The sequence below is a fragment of the Vulpes vulpes genome, chromosome 12 (assembly GCF_048418805.1).
Source record: "Vulpes vulpes isolate BD-2025 chromosome 12, VulVul3, whole genome shotgun sequence".
Taxonomy (NCBI): domain Eukaryota; kingdom Metazoa; phylum Chordata; class Mammalia; order Carnivora; family Canidae; genus Vulpes; species Vulpes vulpes.
The window spans coordinates 182198284-182216148 of record NC_132791.1 but is presented as its reverse complement, the minus strand read 5'-3'; the positions used below and the strand labels follow the sequence as shown (position 1 = coordinate 182216148).

General features: G+C 50.4%; 1 protein-coding gene across 1 annotated transcript in view; it reads left to right on the top strand.

The window, feature by feature from the left end:
- Window positions 1-237: 237 nt before the first annotated feature.
- CDH1 (cadherin 1) overlaps window positions 238-17865 on the top strand; it is a 75264-nt gene continuing 57636 nt past the window's right edge. The window contains exons 1-2 of the mRNA XM_072731680.1: window positions 238-457; window positions 2087-2201. Of these exons, the coding sequence (XP_072587781.1) occupies window positions 398-457; window positions 2087-2201 (175 nt within the window). The 5' untranslated portion in view covers window positions 238-397. The remainder of the gene's footprint in view (window positions 458-2086; window positions 2202-17865) is intronic.

The window sequence follows — 17865 nt, the reverse complement described above, 5'->3', positions numbered from 1 at the left end:
CGGACGCTCAACCGCGAGCAAACCCGGCGGCCCAGAGTTGGGCCTACTTTAAAAAAAAAAAAAAAGACAAAACTAGTTAAAGAGTTAAAGTCTCTTCTGTCCGGAGTGTTCGTGAGCCTCCGGGTGCCGGGGGAGCTGCCGTTCCCCCCCCCATCCCGCACTCTAGAAACCGCGGGGGGCGGGGCGGGCGCCGAGGCAGCCGGGCCGCGCCGCTCATTGGCCGCCCGCCGCAGGTGCAGCCGCAGCCAATCGGCGGCGCGGGGGGCGGGGCCTCGCGGCTCACCTGGCGGCCGGACGCGGCCCCGCTCAGTGGCGTCGGGCGCTGCGGGCACCTGTGATTCGCGGAAGTCCTGCCGCCTCGCGCCGCCTCGCGCCCGGCTCTCGACCCCCGCCCGCCATGGGCCCTCGGTACGGCGGCGCCCCCGCGCTCCTGCTCCCGCTGCTGCTGCTGCTGCAGGTACGTCGCGTCTTCGGGCTCTCGGGGGACGCCTCCCGCCCGCCGCGTCCCCTGCCCCCTCTCTCCCGTCCGGCCTCCGCTCTCCCGTCGCCCCCTCCTCTTCCGAGAAAGTTGAGTTTCCAGAGAGGCCTGGAAGCTGCGCGGCGCTCTGGGCTCCACCGAGGCGGGAGTGGGGCGGGCGGCGGGGTGGGTGGGGGGGTGCAGAGGAGGGGAGCCCCGTGCGGGTCGGGGGGAGCCGGGAGTGGGGGCGAGCAGCGGGTGGGGTGGGTGCAGAGGAGGGGAGCCCCGTGCGGGTCGGGGGGAGCCGGGAGTGGGGGCGAGCAGCGGGTGGGGTGGGGTGCAGAGGAGGGGAGCCCCGTGCGGGTCAGGGGGAGCCAGGTGTGGGGGCGAGCAGCAGGGTGGGGTGGGTGCAGAGGAGGGGAGCCCCGTGCGGGTCGGGGGGAGCCAGGAGTGGGGGCGAGCAGCGGGTGGGGTGGGTGCAGAGGAGGGGAGCCCCGTGCGGGTCGGGGGGAGCCAGGAGTGGGGGCGAGCAGCGGGTGGGGTGGGTGCAGAGGAGGGGAGCCCCGTGCGGGTCGGGGAGAGCCAGGAGTGGGGGCGAGCAGCGGGTGGGGTGGGGTGCAGAGGAGGGGAGCCCCGTGCGGGTCGGGGGGAGCCAGGAGTGGGGGCGAGCAGCGGGTGGGGTGGGGTGCAGAGGAGGGGAGCCCCGTGCGGGTCGGGGGGAGCCAGGAGTGGGGGCGAGCCTCGCTGCGGGCGGGCAGCAGGGTGGGGTGGGGTGCAGAGGAGGGGAGCCCCGTGCGGGTCGGGGAGAGCCAGGAGTGGGGGCGAGCAGCGGGTGGGGTGGGGTGCAGAGGAGGGGAGCCCCGTGCGGGTCGGGGGGAGCCAGGTGTGGGGGGCGAGCAGCGGGTGGGGTGGGGTGCAGAGGAGGGGAGCCCCGTGCGGGTCGGGGGGAGCCAGGTGTGGGGGGCGAGCAGCGGGTGGGGTGGGGTGCAGAGGAGGGGAGCCCCGTGCGGGTCGTGGGGAGCCAGGTGTGGGGGGCGAGCAGCGGGGTGGGGTGGGATGCAGAGGAGGGGAGCCCCGTGCGGGTCGGGAGGAGCCAGGAGTGGGGGCGACCCTGCGCTAAGGAAGGGGAAATCCGTGGAAGTAAAAGCACCTGCCGTGTAGGAGAAAGCGAGGTAAGCGGGTAGGGAGGCGGCCCTGCGCTGGCAGAGGGCTCGGGAGGTGTCGGGGCGCTGGTGCCCGCGAGGAGCCAGGCTGCGCAGGGGGGCGTCCCCGGGAGAAGGGAAGCGAGGTGGGGAAGAGCGAGGACGCCTCCGGTGGAATTAAAGAGGAGACGGGAAGGAAAGGGAAGGACGTGACCCGGCAGCCCCTCTCCCCGGGGCCCTGGGGGCTTGGCCGCAGCAGGTTTCGGAGGGAAAGGGTTTGGTGCGGCCGCCTGCCCCGGGGGTTGGGGGTGGGGTGGGAGTGAGGGTGAGGATGGGGGTGGGACCCACCCACCCACGACGCCGACGCCGGGAGCGAGGGAGGGGCAGCGCCGTTGGTTTCGGTCTGGGCAGGAAGGGACACCCCCCTCCACCCCCCCGCCCTCCCGCCCCAGGTCACCCCGGTTTCATGCCTCCTGCCCTCCTCCAGGTCTCATCGGGGCTCTGCCAAGAGCCGGAGCCCTGCCGCCCTGGCTTTGGCGCTGACAGCTACACGTTCACGGTGCCCCGGCGACACTTGGAGAGAGGCCGTGTCCTGGGCAGGGGTGAGTCTCGAGCTGAGTGGGGTGGGAGCAGGAAGGGTCTGAGAAATTGCACTGCCACACCCCTGAGAAAGCCCCTTTTTCCTGGTTCAGATGATGACCCTTTGGAGTTTACCCAGACGGAGGTACCCAAACTTCTAGGCTGGTTGAGGGATGATACCCTTGCATGGCCCTGCTGGGGAGGGGGCCTTTACTTGGAGGCCTTCCCTGCACCTAGAGGGACAGTCTGTCACTTGAGACCGCAGACACCTGATGTATGGCAGGGGCGGGGAGGGGCACCACAGTGATTCCCATTTTGCAGCTAAGGAAATGGAGGCTTGGAGGGTGGAGTCCCTGCGCCCAAGGTCAGGGAGCAGTGTCGGTGGCAGGCCCAGGTGCCAAAGTGCACCGTCTCAGTGATGAAGTGCCCTCCTGGTTACCAGGTTGTGGCATTTGCACAAAGAGGTGAAAACATTTAGGTACAGGTACTATTCCCCCTGAGGAATAATGTTTTTGTTTTATTTTTTTAAAGCCTGATAGCTTTGACTCAGGGAATGAAAAGGCACACTATGTATTTCGGGGCGGTATCATTGTGATCATCAGGATTCTAGAGTTTGCTTTAGTTCACTTCACTGTGCCCCAGGAGTGAGAGAGCAGGGAAAGCTTCTGGTTTCATTGATTCCCAGATGCTTATTTCTTACCCAACAACTTCTCCTTCCTCTTGATTTTAGTTGATTGGGTGAGTATGGTAACTATAAAACACTTTTTAAAATGAGAACTCACCCATAATTCCCAGAGGAAATTCACTGCATTTATTCTTCCAGTCTTTGGCCGCGTGAAAACTGTAGCAATCACACTGTTGTGTGAAAATTGTTTGAATTTTGGAAGCTGTTCCAACAGTGGGCGGCATTTTTTTTTCCTTCACAGAAACTGCAGCTTCATTGATTAAACATATTTGCTTTTCTGAGGCCTGTGTTGTGTGGAGGTTTCTATTGAGTCAGAAAGGAAGTGTTTGACTTTCGCAGTGGGTCCACCATTAGTCAGTGGTTGATACTCTGCACCCTGGTGCTGGGCACCCAGGAATGAATTGAGGAGACACAGGGACACCCCAGTCCCCTGTTGGTCTATCACATAAGAGCAGATTATGGAGAATGTTCCAGGACCCACTCAGAGGCCACTGTGGGACATAAGCATTTAGGTGCCAAAGAATGTGGGTGGCCTGCGATGTTTTGTTGGGTATCAGTGGGCAGTGAGGACTGGCTTCTTGGAGAAGGCAAAGTTGACCCAGCCTTGAAGATTGAGGCGGGGGTTAGAAACCCGGAATGTGAGTGCTTGTCTGTATATGTCCCAAGACCAGCGCAGGACACTTTGTTTTCCAGCACCAAGTATTTAGTAGCTCTAAATGTGGGGTAGTTTAATTGCCCTTGCGCTTGCCTCACGCCCCCCCAACCTCCCACACCCCAAGTTGTTGGTCTGACTGACCAATATATGATTATTACATAATATAAATATTACCATTATTATTAATAGAGGCACCTATTCCGTTTTGAACCAGGCTCTGGGGGCAAGTGCTTCCTTTTACCTCATTTAATATTCGCAGGAGCTTTATGAAGGTCCAGGCGCTGTTGTTACTGCCGTTTTGCAGGTGAGGAAAGCTGAAACGTGAAGCAGTTGAGTAATCTGTTCAGAGATGCGCAGCTGGTCTTCCTACGCTTCTCTCCTCTTCTCAGTAATCTCAAAAGAGAGACGGTGGCTGGAGAATTAGTGTCCATTAGGGAGGTACTTGTGGTCTTACATGTGTGCCTGAGAGAGCAGAGAGGTTGACGTGGCACGACCCCAGGAGAGAAGGCGGCGGCGACAGAGATGGGTCAGGCCAGGTGGGAAGAGCAGGACGTCTGCAGCTGGTGTTCTTGGTGATGGAGGCCACCTCTGCAAGCTGCTCCCACCGTTGGTTTCAGTTTCTTTTTTTCTTTCTTTTCTTTTTGTTTTAAATATTTTATTTATTTATTCATGAGACACACAGAGAGAGGCAGAGACATAGGCAGAGGGAGAATGAGGCTCCATGCAGGGAGCCCGATGTGGGACTCAATCCTGGGACTCCAGAATCACGCCCTGAGCTGAAGGCAGACCTGAGCTGAAGGCAGACGCTCAACTGCTGAGCCACCCAGGTGCCCCAGTTTCAGTTTCTTTATATCCAAGACCCACCCCATTCAACCAATTTTCTGACATCTCACTGTTTTGGGCCTTCTAACCAATCCAGTGTAGAAGTGCCCTTCTGGTAAACTCACACATGCGATCTCAGAGAACTGGCTTTGTGATTTTAAAAAGGCAGCCAGGATTTAGGGTGGTGGCCTTACTCTTGGGACAGCCTAAGGAAACGGAGGGATGTGACATGAGGACCAGGTTTAAAGCACTGACAACAGGAACACTGCTCCATGGAAGTTTGAAAATGAGGAACCTGTTACTTTTTGTCTGTCATTGGCCATAGAGTGTCACAAATAGGGTTTGACCAAACTCAGGGGACCCTGCGGGTGGTTTGCTGGGGTGAATGTTGTACTCTATGGGATGGTTGACCCCATAGTCTCAGTCTTGTATTTATTTCATTGGTTTCTCTCCAGGTTCTAGAATGGAGAATGTTTTAAAAAACAAATGACTGGTAAACTGGTTCTCTAGAGTTTCTGATTATTTTTTCTTTTTCCAACACAAGCTGGTTTAAGAAACCCAGGCTATTGGACAGTTTGGGGCCTAAGAAGTGTCAGAGTGCCCTCAGCTTTAAGATGATCGAGGTGTGGGAGGGGAAAAGCAGGCAGGGTTTTAAATTGATGGCTTTCTTGCTTTGTTAACTCCACCACCTGGCTTTGGGCAAACAGGGTTTATGTTTTGGGTTGAGCTCTGGCTCCTTGATGGATTGACCTAGCTCACAAGCATCCCTTGTGTACATTAAATACATCCATTTCCCCTTCCTAAAAGATGTGCTGAAAGGTGGTAGAAACAGTGTGCAGACCTCCTAATTAAACTGGGCTGGAAAAAAAAAAGAAAAATAGAGAAACCTGCTCTGATAGCTCCCTTACATCATCAGATTCCCTCTCCCCCGCCCCTCAAACTCACTTCCCCTTTACTCATCTGTGGTGAGGCTTGATGCAAGCTCACTGAGGAAGGAGACCTGGATTCTCCTGTCCTTGCCTTTGTCTGGGAGAAGTGGTGGCTTCCCACATACTTCCTAGGTAAGGAAGTCTGGCTCCTGATCCCCCAGATCCCCGCCCCCGGGGGCCTGCCTGTTTGCTCTCCCGGGCTTAATATTGGGCGAGTCTTTTCTTCCAAAATGCTCACCTTGGTGTCTGTTACACACTCCCTCCCAGGCGTAGCCCCAGATAAGCCAGACGCTGAAGCAATCAGCTCTCCCATCTCCCAGGAGCTGCCAAAACCCTAAAATCCCCAAGAGGCACTGTCACAGTTCACACTTTCTGGGTTTCCACTCTGCCTCAACTCCCATCTCCTTTCAGGGCTTTAGGCTTTCAAGGAGGGGAATGAAGTCTCTATGGCTGGTCAGTGATAGTTCGCACACCTGAAAGATCCAGGTTTGGGGCCCCTGGGTGGCTCCGTCGGTTATGTGTCTGACTTCGTGATGAGGTCATGATCTCAGGCTCCTGGGATCGAGCCCTGCGTAGGACTCTGTGCTCCTCAAGGAGTCTGCTTGTTCGTCTACCCCTCCCTCCACTGTGTGTGCACGCTCTCACTCTCTCAAATAAAATCTTAAAAAAAAAAAAAATCCCAGTTTGCCTTCTAGCGCCTAGCCGTGTGACCTTGGGTAAATCACTTTATTTCAATGAACCTCAGTCCCCACCTGTGAATTGGGGGTGTGTGTGCAATAATACTCAGCGGTTTGTTGTGAGGTGTAAATGTGCATGTTCGTTTATTTGGCTAGGCCGTAAGCAGGAGTGCCAGCCCTGGGCTAGACTCGGGTTGCGGTGATGAACGTAAGCCCGCAGGTGCGCGCTGAACACAAAGCAAGTGAGATGATGTAAAGAAACAGCAAAGATTCATTAGATGGTGCCTCATATTTCTTAGGGACCGAGTAGGCACTCAGAAATTTTAAACAAGTGAATGACTGAATTAATATTTATTACCCCTCATACATTCTAATTTTCCCCCCTCTTAACTCTTTGGCCTCAGGCCAGCCCTAGATGTTGATCGAAATGGATTGGTTTATTATTATTATTATTTCAATTTTTATTTATGATAGTCACAGAGAGAGAGGCAGAGACACAGGCAGAGGGAGAAGCAGGCTCCATGCACCGGAAGCCCGACGTGGGATTCCATCCCGGGTCTCCAGGATCGCGCCCTGGGCCAAAGGCAGGCGCTGAACCGCTGCGCCACCCAGGGATCCCCGAAATGGATTGGTTTAGAGGGGAGTCTGAACTCTCTAAGACTTGTGTGAGGGCTGCACGCCCAATCATGGTTTCTGGAAGTTGGTCTACCTGGATAAGTGTCCCAGGGATACAGTGTGTGGAGTGCTTCCCTCTGAGAGCCAGAGGCAGGAGCCCTCAAAACTGAATCTGGAAGGGGAAAAGGCAGTCATTTTTAAGTGTTTTTCATCTTTGGTCAGTTAAATTCTTGTGGTGGCTTTTCTTTCTCTCTTTTCTTGCTAATTTAAGTAAATTTACCTTTCATACATCCCAGCTCATGCTTGCTGCTTTTGGGAGGGCTTTAGCCTCTTTTTTACACATTTCCTCTTCCCTTTCCTTCCTCTTATCTGCCTCCAATCCTCCATATACCATCCCTTGCCCCCCCACCCGTGGCTCTGGAGGCACATTTCCTCATTTACAAAGTTCTGAGTCAGGCTGCCTAGATTGAAACCCAGGGAATGCCCCTTGCCAGCTGAAGGAATGTTGGCCAAGGACTTTACCCTCTATCTAAGCCTTAGTTTTCTCATCTGTGAAATGGGCATAATAGTACCAGGTGCTAAGTGAATATTAAATATTAAAGCCCCTGGAGTATTTGGTGCCTTCTGTTTGAGTCTCTACTGTGTGTTTTACCTTTGGTTCAAATGTTAGCCCTGCTCTCCCTCCCACCCAGTAAACCAGCCAAACCAGTTTCCTCACTCTCCCTGCTTCTGTGTTAAAGCAAACACTGCTCTGCAAACAGTGACTCGACCAAAGTGCCCTTTGCTAGGAAAGGCAATTCTGTGGTGTTTTCTTGCTTGCGCTGTGTAGTGTACCTGGGTGGGGCTGCCTGTGGACCGGCTCAGGAATATTGTTTGCAGTTGGTGTGGGAGGAGTGGGGCAGGGAGCAGCTGGGGATGAAAATCAAGATGACCTTGAACTTGTTAGTTTTTTTTTTTTTTTTTTTTTTTAAGTGAAAGGGCTAAAGCATGATGGGGAGAGGAGAGGGAGAAGCAAACTCCCTGCCGATGCAGATTCAGGCTCATGTGGGCTCTATCCCAGGATCATGACCTGAGCCGAAGGCAGATGTTGAACCACTGAGTCACCCAGGCATCTCTTCTGTTTAGTTTTGAAAATTATTTCATGGGGTACCTGGCTGGTTCAGTGGGTAGACCATGTGGTTCTTGATCTCATGACCCTGAGATCAAGAGTTGCATGTTCCACCCATTGAGCCAGCCAGGTGCCCTGGGTTTTCTCTCTATATATTTCTTTCCCCTTTATATTCTTTTAGTGGACAAATCATTCACTTGGTTAATGTGCAAAAGTCTCCCTATCACCCCGACCCAGGCAGTGTCAGAGGTGGGGCTACAGTCCTGTACTTTTATCTTCCAAAACCCATGCTTTCGTTATGCCCCTCTTGTGCCTTGTGGCCAAACTGCATCTCCAGTGGGACCTAAGTCACCTTTCTGAGGGAAGGACTTCCCTCCTTCCTCTTGGGAAAGGTGTCTTTATTATACCTTTTGTATCTCACTCATTTTAACTGTGATGCTGGAATTCAGCTTCTTTTGTTTTCGGAGGGCTGCTTGTCTTTGACGTGTGGGCAGTTTCCAGCCTGGTTCCCTTTTAACTCCACTTCGAAATGAATGTTCGAGGAAGTGCATTTCTTTTCCTTTCTGTCTGCAACTTCGGTCCCTGGAAATGCAGTTCAGTCAATTCAGTTGGCATTAGGAATTATGGGTTGGGAGGGAAAGTGTCTTAATCTGACTAAGGTTCCAACTCAGGCCCGACCTCTCAGGAGACCCAGATAATTCTATTCCCGCTAATCCTCTGAAAACTCCACCACACATTGGACCAGGACTTTTTCAAGGTGTGAGAGAGGTCTGGGCCCGGATCCCTATGAGCTCAGGTGTTCCTGCTAGGACCTAATGGAGCCTGTCTGGAAGGGTTGAACCTGTTCATCGTGAGCAAATCATAAACAGTGGCCAGCACAGGACCCTGTGGGATAATTGGCCAAGGCCTAGATAATAATTAGTGGGCTTTGTAATTAGGAAAGCTTGTAACAAGCCGAAAGCCTTTCAGATTTATGGTACCTGGGCAAGTTGAAGGTTAGGGAGAACACCTGTTTCTGTGGTTTGGCATCAATGTGCTCATACACCTCCTCTGTTCCCAGAAGAATTTCCCCAAAAGAAGTGTTAGTGTCTTCACTTAAGGTATTGCAACAGCCTCCTTTCTAGTCGCCTTGTCTCCTCTGCCCCTCCCCCCAATTTTTCTCTCCATCCAGCAGCCAAGAGTGATGGTTTTTATTTTTCTTAAAGATTTATTCATGAGAGACACAGAGAGAGAGGCAGAGACACAGGCAGAGGGAGAAGCAGGCTCCATGCAGAGAGCGCGATGCGGGTCTCCAGGATCATGCCCTAGGCCGAAGGCAGATACTCAACCGCTGAGCCACCCGGGCATCCCAGGAGTGATGGTTTTTACTTTATTTTTATTATTTTTTAAAAGGATTTTATTTATTTATTCATGATAGAGAGAGAGAGAGAGAGAGGCAGAGACACAGGCAGAGGGAGAAACAGGCTCCATGCAAGGAGCCCAACATGGAACTCGATCCCTGGTCTCCAGGATCGCACCCTGGGCCAAAGGCAGGTGCCAAACCGCTGAGCCACCCAGGGATACCCGAGTGATGGTTTTTAAAGTTGAAGTTAGTACAAATAATAGTATGTTCTACACCTGAAACTAATAAAACGTATGCCAATTATACCTCAATTTAAAAAAAATTAAGTTAAAAATAGAAATCCATCAGTGGCTCCCCATTTCACACAGAATGTAAGTCAAAGTCCTTTCTGTGACTTGCAAGGCTCCTGTGATCTGCCCCCGCCCCTTGCCTCTTGTCATTTCTTCTTGACTGTATCTAGAACGTACCAGGCACACTTCTACCTCAGGGCCTTTGCAATGGCTATTACTGCTGTCCATGATACTTTTCTCTGATATCTGCATGCCTCACTCATTTTATTTTTTTATTTTTAAGTAAGCTCTATGTACAATGTGGAGCTTGAACTCATGACCCCGAGATCAAGAGTTGCTTGCTCTACTGACTGAGCCAGACAGGTACCTCACAGTTATCTCATTTAGGTCCAACTTTTTGCTCACATGTCACCCTCTCAGTGAAGCCTTTCTTGAAACCCCTATTTGAAATAGTTACCCCTTCTCCTAGCACTCCCCTTCCTCCTTCTTTGCTTTATTTTCTTCTGTAGCACTTTTCATCATCTAGGATACTATATATTTCAGTTATTTCTCCTGTCCATTTTCTGTCCCCTCCCAGTAGAACAGAAGCTCCAGAGGCCACAGAATTTCATCTGGTTAAGTTCAGGCTGTATTGCATCCAGAATAGTTAGTGCCTGGTACATATTAGGTACTCAGTGAGTATTTGTTGAATGAATAAATGAGGTTTCAGAGTGTTATGTATAGATCTATACATTTTTTGCGTGTTTAGAAACTATTCCAAGGTGTTTTTGGTTTTAAAGAAAAGATAGAACTTTGTCAGTATAAGCCATAGAAGGACATGAGGAGGGGACATTCCCAGGGCATGTGTCTCTGTTTGGCACTCCTCAGCTTCCCTGAGCCCTGCACACCCCTGGTGTAACCTTACCTAATTGTCTTGTCACAAAACAGCTTGCAATCTAGAGTCTAAAGGTCAGGGGAGCCATTTCTGCCCCACACTTCTTGGTGTAAGGAAGCACCAGATCAAAATCTAAACAGAGATCCGAGCCGAGCCGGCCGGGGCCATCTGTTTGGTTTCCTATTGTCTGGGTAACACCTTCCTTGAGTGAGACTCCCAGATGCACCCAACACCTTCTCCCTGGGTATCTGCAGTATCCTTTGGGGCCATTAATTGTTTAAGACCTGGTATCCATTTTTCCGGTTCTTGGCAACGCACAGAAGCCTGGAAGGAACTTGTGAGATGCAAAAAAAAAAAAAAAACAACCCAAAAAAACCAAAAAAACCTCCCCAAGACAAAAATCAAAAGCCATCTTAATTAGCTCATGGCCAAGATATAAGTCTCACAACTCCAAAATCCATCTGATGAGTAAATATTGAGAAGGTATTGTAGGGCAGTGTCTTAGAAATCATTATGTAAGATATATTGTCACCCTGCTTTCAGGAGGGTAACTGTCTAATGCCCAGTTGCCAGATGTAGCAAATAAAAATACAGGATGCCCAGTTATATTTGAATTTCAGATAAACAGTGACTAATTTATTAGTACGTCCCATGCAATATTTGAGACATACTTACCAAAAAAATTATTTCATCCTCTATTCTCATAAACAACATTGCACTGACAAGCAGTTACTCTGTGTCTAGATCTTCCAGATTCTGTCTCTCTCTCTTTTAAACCTCAACAACCAGTGAGAAGCAACAGTTATAGCTCTGAGAGGCTAAGATAGTGCAAATCCTGGAGACAAGAAAGAGGAGAGCCTGGCTGGGTGTTGTGGTGCCTCTTGGACTCCAGAGCACAGCAGCGCCTGTGCTCTTTACAGCTTGAAAGGGCAACTAGCCAGATGGTCTGTGACCGGCCAGGTGAGGATAGTGGGGGTGATTCCTGCTCTGAAGCTCTCAGGGGGACAGAAGTCCTTCCAGATGATGAGCTTCAGTCTGATCAGTGAACAAATTTGTGTTGAGCACCTGCCAACACTAGTACTGTGTTGAGCTACGGAGGATCTAATGGACCAAAGCACAAAAATCCTTGCCTTTCTGCAGCTTCCCTTCTAATCAGAGGAGACAGGAGGAGACAGCATGGTGATCCGTGGAAGGAGAAAAGTACAGGAGGAAAGGGACAGAACTGTGAGCGTTGGAGTGGAGGGGCTTGGGGGAATCCTTCCTAAATGACATTTATATGAAGACCCCAGAAAGTGAAGTGCTTAATAGATGTTAGGATTGGACTAGGTCTTTGAGGGAGCTGAGCTTCCCACATTCTTTTAAGTCCATATTGGTCCATATTGGTGCCATTTGAAGACAATTCTATTAAAGAGGCCTTGGGTGGCTCAGCAGTTGAGCATCTGCCTTCGGCTCAGGACATGATCTCAGGGTCCTGGGATCGAGTCCCGCATCCAGCTCCTTGCAGGGAGCCTGCTTCTCCCTCTGCCTGTGTTGTGTCTCTGCTCTCTCTCTCTCTGTCTCTGTCTCTCATGAATAAATAAGTAAAATCTTAAAAAAAAAAAAAAAGATTTAAGACAATTCTATTAAAAAAAATGCTGTTCTCTTTAAAGGTACATACTCCCAGTTGTGAAAATAAGTAAGACACAGGATCCACTGTACAGCACAGGGAATATAGTTAATAGTAGCTAACAACCTTATATGGTGACAGATGGTAGTTAGGTTTATCTGGTGATCTCTTTGTAGCCTGTATAAATGTAAATCACTATGTAGTACCCCTGAAATTAATACATTGTATGTCTGAAATTAATATATTGTATATCAGCTACACCTCAGAGGGGGGAAAAAAAAGGCTAATCTCTGGGCAGGTATTTTTCTAGAGGAATAATCCCGAGGGCTAATTGTCCCTGCATCTCCTTTAAAGGGTATCCGGTTTACACCGGGGTCTAAGGTGCTTTCCAAGGCTCCTGCTGGAGAAGAATAGGCTTCTAAATCTGCTTTGCTTAAGCTCTTCATGCTAGAGGGCCGGGATGGCCCTGAAGGCATCAAGGCCCCGGGGGTGGGCTACACGTCTACCGGTGTCCCAAGACCTTAGTCAGAAGCATGCAGCTCTGACTGCGCCTGGTCTCCCTCAGATTCCTCCTCTCGTGTGTGGGAGGGCGGGAAAAGGGAACCTGATGACCGAGTTGTGGTGGGAAAGTCTTGCATTTTCTGTAACGTCACCCCCTGAGTCAGCCTGGGGCCAGGAGCCTGGGCGGACACCCCGCCTCTGGCCAGGTTATCAGGATCCGGGCTGAATCCACTCGGACCCTCACCCTAGGACGGCGCAGTCCTAAATCCCGGGACACTGGCCCTGGGAGCGCTCTCCTCCTAGCAGGAAGACGGGCGTTTTGCAGAAATGACGGGGCTCTGCAGCTGCTGGGTGAAGTTCACGTGGCCCGCTTCATTACCGCCTCGGCTCCTGGGCTTGTAATGACTAAACTTTCTGGAGAATTAGAATTTGGGGGTGTACTTCCCGTACCTCCTGACTTCAGTCTGCAGGGATAAAGAAATGCTCTTGCTTGCCTGGCAGATGGGTGTTTCAGAGCTTGTCATTAGTCTTTGATTGGGCAACTTTCATGTAAATTGCGCTGATTTTTCTTTGGACTTTGGAATTTAGTTATAATTTCTCTCTTTTCTTTTTTTCCTTCCTCCTTTCTGCTAATCCTCTCACCTGAACCGAGGGAGTACTTAAAAACTTTGGGAATTAAATATCTGGGAGGTGGTTCAGCCGAGGAAACTGAACTTCACTTACCAGGTGTGAGGTTGCACTCCCGGCTTCAGCAGGCTTCAGCAGAGATCTGACGTCAAGGTTGTGGCTTGAATCTTCAGCATTTATTTCTCTTTTATCCTTTGAAATGAAGGAAAGTCTCCTTGAGCCCCCTCCAGGAGTAAAGCTGATTTGGCAAAGGCAGTATGAGAAACAGGATTGTCTAGGCTCAACTTCTGATTCAACTCTTGGTTGCCATGTGACCTTGGGCAAGTTACTCAACCTTTCTGTGCCTCAGTCGTCTCACCTAAAAAAGGGGTTAGAATCGCAGCTCCTGCCTCACAGGGTTGAGGGAGGAGGATTCTGTGAGTTACCACATCTAAAGCACTTTCAGTGCCTGGCCTCTAACAAACATTTTGAACTATTGAGTTTTTCTTATTAGATATTTCTCTGCTTTAGATTTGTGTCAAGGGGGTGGAAAAAATGTATAAATATTAGAGACTAAAGGAGCCAGACAGAAGATATTAAGGATGAGGAAGGGCTACATCCCCTTGCCTCTTTGCACCTTGACCTCCTTCTAGCTAAGATACTCTCCAGCCAACATCATTCGAGTGCAAATTGTCTACAAGTCAGGCGCTGCCAACCAGATACACCATCATTAAGCTACTTTGCTTATGGTCACGTCTGTTGGTTCACCCATCCTATGAGCTTGACATGACTCTTACCTCTGCTTTTTATGGAGGAGGGAACTGAGACTCAGTGACTTGCCCAAGACCAAGTTAAGAAATGGCAGACAGTGATATGAATGCTGATCTGCTATCCCAAAGCTTAGGTCACAACCTCAGTACTACCTGTACCTGGCTGGTGCTTTCTCTGTGAATTCCCAACCGCTCAGTCCCTTTCAAAATTACTATTACTACTTAATGTATTTTCTCACTGTTCCTTGAATTATGTATGTATAGATCCTTTTTTTTTTTTTAAAGATCTTATTAATTTATTCATGAAAGACACACAGAGAGGCAGAGACACAGGCAGAGGGAGAAGCAGGCTCCATGCAGGGAGCCCGATGTGGGACTCGATCCGGGACTCCAGGATCACGCCCTAAGACGAAGGCAGCCCTGAGATGAAGGCAGACACTCAATCCTTGAGCCACCCAGGTGTCCTGTATGAATAGATCCTAATGCCACCAGCAGCAGCAGGAGTAGGGGAGGGGCAGAGAGAGAGAGAATCTGAAGCATACTCCCCGCTGAGCATGGAGCCTGATGGGGGCTCTATCCCATGACCCTGAGATCATCCTGAGCCAAAACCGAGAGTCAGAAGCTCACTGAGCCACCCAGGTGCCCTCTTCTTTTTTTTTAAAGATAGATAGATAGATAGATAGATAGATAGATAGATGATAGATAGATAGATAGATAGATGGATGAGAGAGACAGATAGTAGGCAGAGGGAGAAGCAGGCTTCCTATGGGGAGACTGATGCAGGGACTCCATCCCAGGACCTCAGGATCATGACCTGAGCCAAAGGCAGACACTCAACCACTGAGCCATCCAGGTGCCCCTAAAGATTTTTATTTTTAAGTAATCCTATACCCAACATAGTGCTCGAACGCACAACCTTGAGATTAAGAGTTGCATGCTCTGCCGACTGAGCCAGCCAGGCACCCCCCAAGAATCGAGTTTCTTAGTTTATACATGAATTGGCTGGTTCCAGGAGATTAGATGAATGGGCCAGAGTCACGCAGCTGGTAGGTGTCAGAATAGCAATATTGTTAAACTACACTGCACTAATTATGGCAGCCATGTAGTATTCAACGGTTGATGCAGAACTTTGTTTTTCTCCTCCCTACGCTAACCTTTGAGGTAGGGAGTATCACAGTTCCATTTTCAGATGATAAAACGGAAGCCTCTAGAGGCAACTGACCAACCGAGATCACATAGCTAGGGGCACATCTCTAGGCCTGGCCTGCTATTACCCTTACCTGCATTCAGCTCCATTTTTGGGAATATCTGCTGCATTCCAGATTCTACACTTTGGCCTAGAAAGGAGCCTCAAGGTCCCAATGCAGCTTTCAAAGTCCTTTCACCAGTTTCAGCCCTTAGGGTAAATGAAGCTTCAAGATCCCCTCCCCCTTTGGAAGCCCAGCAGGAAAGGGGTGTTCCTGGTGCCCTTGGGCTGCCATTTAAATCTGAATGGTGAAGTGTGGCCAGAGACAAAAGTTCGCAAGCCACCATTTCAGAGTTTCCTAGGCTCCTTTTATTACTGTGTTTTCCTTTTTTAAACTTCTACTTCAAGTCTCTTAATCACGTGGGGGTTTTAAACCTGTTAACTGTGTGAACACCACTCCTTCCTGATCTCCACGCCAGGCAGGATCAGATGGAAAGTATTTTGTTTTTTAAAACCTTAAAGGTGGTAGTGGATAGGGATTATTTTTTTTTGAGGTGAGGGAGTAGTCTTAACCCTCTGGAGGTTGAAACTGACTGACTTACAGATGGAAGGAGGCGCCTGGGGGTGGGGTAAGGAGACGGGGGTGGGGGTAAGGATCCGGGGTTGGGGTATACATGAAATCACCAGTAGGGTATTGGTGCTGTGTGCTCTGTGTGGGGCTCATTACCCTGTTTCCTCTACTTTGGGACGTGTTTGAAATTCCCCATTATAAAGCTTAAATTCTACAAGGAAAATCTGAATAATCTATAATATGAAATTTAAACACCTTCCAAAAATCCCTCCCCTTCTGAGGTGGCTGCTGTTAATGATTTGGTGTATATCCTCCCAGACATTTATTTAAACACTTAACAGCACATGTGTGTCCATATTTGTGGGTTTTTTTCTTTTCTTTTTTTTAAAGATTTTATTTATTTATTTATTTATTTATTCATTCATTCATTCATTCATTCATTCATGGTAGACACAGGAGAAGAGAGAGAGGGGGGCGCAGAGACACAGGCAGAGGGAGAAGCAGGCTCCATGCAGGGAGCTCAATGCGGGGGACTTGCCCCCGGGTCTCCAGGATCACGCCCTGGGCCAAAGGCAGGCGCTTAACCACTGAGCCACTCAGGCGTCCCTGGTTTTTCTTCTTTTAAACTGGAGTTTTCCATAAGTGGAAATATGAATTGTTCTACAAAATGTAATCATCTCCTGCCTGTCCTTTATAATATGTCCTGGAAAGTTTTCCACATCAGCTGGTGAACTTTTCCCCCTTTATTTTCTTCACCCAGAGGAAAGTGTTTTTAATATCTTAGAAGCTGACCAAGTTCCCCTCAGTCAGTGATTGAGGGCCTACTATGTGCTTTGTGTCAGCCGCAAGGTTTCTCCTATCCTGTGGGGTTTGGCCATCCGTCCATGAGTGTTGGAAGATGCTGAGATGCCAGTTTTTCAGACAATGGGCGCATTCAGAATCCAGGTGGGGTGAGACCTGTGTGGGCTGGAGCAGCTGGCGAAGCTGTGGTGGGGAGTCAGGTGGAGCTGGGGCAGCATTGTAGGGTAGCATATGAGCAGGAAGGTGGGGAGGATTCTGTTGTTGGCTAGGGTGGCAGGGGTACCATTAGCCAAGGCAGTTGTGGAGGGATCTTCCCAAGCACATTCTGGGGGTTAGGAACATGAGGAAGGGGATGTTTGGGTGGTATCTCAGCTGACATGAAACTGAGCTTCCAGCTCTGGAGCCCACACTAGAAGCGTGGGGCTGCGAGGAAACTCCCCCTTGGCTTTTCCAGCCTGGCCTCTGAGCTGATAGAGCCTAACATGGCCATAGAAGGATAGTAATGTGGCTGCCGCTGGCTGGCTGGTTGGGTGGGGCCCCGTTGGCAGAGACCCAGGCAAGCTTGGAGAACAGGAGTAACAGGTTCTCCTCCCTCTGCCAGCCCTGGGGCCAGTGGACCAAGTCACTCCTGGGCTCTGCTGGAGCAGTCTGGAGTGAGCCACAGAGAATGAGAAATGAACCACGCCATCCACATGGCCCCCAGAAAAGCCAACATGGTCTGGCCTGGGGGTATCAGATCCAGGGCGTTCACCTACCTGTCCCGCAGCCACCTGAATGCTTATCCAAGGTCTACTCCTCTCCCCCCAGCCTTGCTTCCAGGTGCTCATCTCCACAACTGGTACCACCCATCCTATCTATCAAGTTGTGCATTATTCATTCATTTGCTCATTCATTCAGTAAGTAAGTAATGAATAAGAGCTATTATGTGCTCTGTTCTAGGACTGGGGATCCAGCAGAGAACCAGCCATGTACAAACCACCCAGGTGGAGTTCCTAGTCTAGTATGTTGGTGGGAACAGGCAGTAAACATAATACATATATAAAGCATTTAGGGTGTTGGGGTGGCAACAAATGTTGAAGAAAAGTGAATCTGAGTAATTGTTGGGAAGCAGTTGAGATGGTTTGAGAAGGCCTCACCTAAGGAGGGACATTTAAGCTAAGATCCAAGAGAGGTGAAGGATGAGGCTATGTGGGGAAGGGTGTTCTAGGTCAAGGGAACAGCAGGTCAGACACCTTGAAGTAGAGTAGAAGAGCAAGAAGGCCGATGTGCATGGATTTGAGCGACCAAGCTGGAGGGGGTGCTAGGAGGGCAGAGGTGGATGGTCCAGGGTAGAGGGCCTTGGGATGGTCCAGGGTAGAGGGCCTTGGGATGACTTTAACTCCAGGCTCCCCTCTCTCTCTTCAGTGCAGACCCCCTCTCAGATCTTATCTCTTTGCCTTATCTCTTCCCTTCTCTATTCCAGACAGTGGAATGCTCCTAAGTAGTTGTTTGATGAAAGGCTCTTCAGTGGGAGAGTATTATGCCCGTGGTTCATAGCTTGAACCCTGGCCCCTGACTGCTCAAGTTCAAGACCCTCCAGGGTAAGGTCGATGGATTCACATTTCGAATGGTGCTGCTGGTCTATCTGCCGAGTAGCCAGACTGTGTCCC